The following is a 3,894-nucleotide window of genomic DNA, read 5'->3' as shown; positions in this document are numbered from 1 at the left end:
AGCAGGATAGATTTTGCCAGGAGTCTAGAGAATTCAACCACCTCATGAACTCTGTCATGCTGGACACACATTGCAAACAGTGTGACCACATCTCGCTGCATGACGTCTCATCCATGCTAAGCCACTCACAAATACAACCAGTGTACGTTGCAGTCTACAGCGTGGCTTATGCATTGCACAGAGCGCTGGGGTGCACCCACCAAGCGTGTCCCAAAGCGTCCATCAGATCTTGGCAAGTAAGTAAAGTCAGGTGGACAAAGAGCAACTTTTCATCCAATCTATGCATCAGAGCTGCACACACCCAGAGCGGGGGGTGTGTGTGTGTGTGTGTGTGTAACATTGCCCTGTGCTCCTGGCCCCCATCCTGGTAGTGCTACAACTTCAGCAATTACCTCAGCCAGTCAACCCCTACACCAGCCCACTGCACCTTCTCTGCTGCTGGCTACAGCTGCATTCCCCTCTCTAGGCTACGTTCTGGCTCCCACTAACTGGTCTTGGCACAACAGATAGAGCAGCTGATAATACAGCCAGAAGGCCGACAGTCACAATCTCAGCCCACATAAAGGATAACTGATTTCAGTCAGAAATTAACTTACTGCATTATCATCATCCAAGCAAGAACCTCAACTGTATCAATATTTAATGTCAGTTTTCATTTTCTCCTCAGCTGCTGCACTTCATGAATACCCTCCCATTCAAGGTGAATGGCCAAAGTTTCAGGTTTGATCAATCCCATGGCACAAACACTGGCTACAAGCTTATATTCTGGTCCTGGAAAAACGGCACCCTTACATATCTGCCTGTAGGTGACTATGAAGAGTCCTTGTACATCAACAAGTCCCAGATCCAGTTTCACACTGCATATCAAAAGGTAAAGATGATAAGCAAGAGCATAAAGAATCACAAAATAAAGTAAGCTTTTTTGTCGCTTTATCAGGACTGTTCATTAGGAGCTCTTAGCCTGCATGCTACTCCTGCAAGATTTGCATGGGACCCAGTTCTCGCTCCTCTGCAAACATGTAATCCATCTCCATTGTGCCGATACATTTATGTACTTTCTGAAAGGTTATTGATTGCATGATTAATGTAACTTTTAAAGATTTCTTTAGCCTAATAACTGTGTGATTATGTTTAACAGCCTATTCTCATAGTCCTTAGGCTATACTTGCCTCAAGGCTAACATTTCAGCTATGTGTAAATAGCTAATCACAAGGAATGCGTGCATGTTGAACCAAGAGGCCTCATGAAATTAAAACAAAGAAGGGTTAAGAGCAATGACTGAGAGATTAACGAGTACAGAGACGATACCTTAACCTTGAGAACAGAAACATCCTAGCAGGAGCGCTCAAACAAGGATGAAAGAATCACTTTTCTGAACAACAGAAGGAGTAAACATCAAAGGAGAAGAAACTATCCTCAGGAGACCCGTGACCATGCAAGGGAAAAAGGAATAGGGGGCTGACTCCCCAGACGACCACCCGAGACCCCCGCGCATGCGTAGTGTAGTTTTGCAACGCCAGCATTATGTAAATGTAGGAGATAGGCAGGGAGGTGGAGACTTCTCAGAAAATATAATGACTATGTATAGCTTGTTACAATAAAAGAAGTGCTTATGAAACAAGAGACATTGGGCGGAGTTATCCCGTGTCTCCGGCACTGCAGTAAAGAACGCCTGCCTTCTAAAACTTCAAACTAAGCGTTAAGAGGATTTTCTTGCTGACTTTTCTGGTATCAGTGCAAAACTAGAAAAAGGTATTCCCAGCACTGTTTAAAACTCAGGCACAGGTTTGATCCCAGCACGGCACTGCCAATTTCTTCTAATTTGTTTGGTGATACCGTGCCTCTTCTGAAACTGAACTGACATTCATTCCGCCTTTTGTCTAGGAGCCCACATCAGAGTGCTTCAGACATTGTAAACCAGGACAATTCAGACAAATAAAAGGATTCCACCTCTGCTGCTATGACTGTACAGATTGTCCAGAAAACACCTTCTGGAGCACTAAAGGTGAGGTCTGAGAAATTAAATGGCTTTAACTGCCTGTATTACGTCTCTCTACTGGTTGAGGGCACACAGGTTCACAGAACTGGTAAAGACCAGTTGTGAGCTCTTCCTCCATGAAGCACTGCCAGTGCAGAGTATTTGCCTCCCTTTTGTTCTGCTGCGCATTGTTCAGTCTTGCGCTACAGATCTCCAGTGGGGGACCTTCCTCTGTTGATCCCAAAGAGAATGCATCAGGGCAACGCGCATGTTTTATTTCAAGAGTTCGGAGAGAGGGGTATGATGAAATTCTGGGGTCATAGATAGAAGAGAGGCAGATGATGAAACTCTGGGATCTTTTGGAAGCTGGTGATCCTTCCTGGGGAAGAGAAACAGAGCCAAGAAATATGGGGGGACGGTGGAGAAGTAGAGGGGAAAAAAAAGAGATTGAGCTAGATCACAAGCTTTGGAAATCCAATACACTTCGGAAGGAGGGGAAGTAGGCAAAGCAGCATGCAAACCAGCTACCTAATTCATGACTGTGATCCATCCTCAAGGACTGCCTGCAGCAGGTTAGCAGCACTCTACTGCAAGGTGGTCATCAGCTTCTCACTGCTACTTTGCAGACAGCTCCACCTGCACTCCCTGCCAAGAGCATCAGTGGTCCCCTGTCCAGAGCACACAATGTTATGTCCGGAGCGAGAGATACCTGTTTTGGAACGAGCCACTCACCATCGCCTTGCTAGTGCTGATGTCCATCACCATATCCCTGACTTGTTTGACAGCAGTGCTCTTTTTAAAGAACCTTGAGACTCCCCTTGTGCAGGCTTCCGGAGGCAAACTAAACCTCTTTGCCTTGTTCACACTCATGCTGATGTGTCTCAGCTGCTGTCTCTATATAGGGAAGCCCAGTAACAACCTTTGTATGATCCAGCAGATAGCCTATGCCCTGTGCCTCAATGGTTGTTTCTCTACCTTCTTCATCAAGTCCCTTGAGATCACCCTGGTGACAGAGTTCCCTCATTGTGCCGCCACCTTCTTGTACTGGGTGACCCAGCGGAGGGCCTGGCTCCTTGTTGCCTTGTGCCTCCTCACCGAGTGCTTGTTCTGTTTCTGCTATGTTCACTTGGGCCCTGACTATCTGGTGCCTGATTACAAGTCACTGCCCACTGAAGTTCTGCTTGTGTGTAACACAAAGTCCTGGTTTGCCTTTGGTCTGATGCATGGTTACAATGGCTGCTTAGCCTTTGTCTGCTTCCTGTGCACATTCATGGTACAAACTCCTGGTAAGAAGTACAATATTGCCAGGGGGATCACATTTGCCATCCTAACCTATTTCATCACCTGGATCTTCTTCATTGCTGTTTTTGCCACGCTAAAGACAGTCCTCAGATCTGTTACTCAGATTGGGACCATTTTGACAACCAGTCTGGGTATCTTGGTGACCTACTATATCCCTAAATGCTACATCATCTTGCTTAAGCCTGATCTGAACACAGTGGATTATTTCCAAAATTCCATCAAAGAGGAGCCAGAGGAGGACTCAAACAATAAACCAGATCCATCGTCACCTGCTCCTCAATAGAAGCTGGCTGTATTTTAATGAGATAATTCTGTTTATGATGACTTTATAAGCTATGGTCCCAGACACAACCACCATATAAAATACAAGCTTATTGTAGGCTGAACACTAGGAGCAGAATTTTTAAGCTGCAGAGGGCTCTACTCAGTGAGCTAAAGCAAAATGCCCTCAGCAGAGTAGTATCCATCGTCGCTGTAGCTAACCACCCGTTTCATCACCCACAAGGAGCCAAAAGCAGGTTCAGTTAAGCAAGCAACCTACAGTACTGATACTTCATATGAATCTCTCGGGTCTGGCCATCTTATCTAGAAGCCTCACCCAGACCACTTTCCTG

At 45.8% G+C, this 3,894-nt stretch overlaps 1 protein-coding gene across 1 annotated transcript in view; it reads left to right on the top strand.

Annotated features, from left to right (window-relative positions):
* LOC104628159 (taste receptor type 1 member 3) overlaps positions 1-3,563 on the top strand; it is a 6,905-nt gene extending 3,342 nt beyond the window's left edge. Inside the window, exons 4-7 of the mRNA XM_010296660.1 lie at positions 3-236; positions 668-871; positions 1,885-2,005; positions 2,605-3,563. Coding sequence (XP_010294962.1) covers positions 3-236; positions 668-871; positions 1,885-2,005; positions 2,605-3,563 — 1,518 coding nt within the window. The remainder of the gene's footprint in view (positions 1-2; positions 237-667; positions 872-1,884; positions 2,006-2,604) is intronic.
* Positions 3,564-3,894: the final 331 nt, after the last annotated feature.

This window comes from Phaethon lepturus, unplaced genomic scaffold (genome assembly GCF_000687285.1).
Source record: "Phaethon lepturus isolate BGI_N335 unplaced genomic scaffold, ASM68728v1 scaffold3611, whole genome shotgun sequence".
NCBI lineage: Eukaryota > Metazoa > Chordata > Aves > Phaethontiformes > Phaethontidae > Phaethon > Phaethon lepturus.
This window is presented reverse-complemented; position numbering and strand designations above follow the sequence as displayed.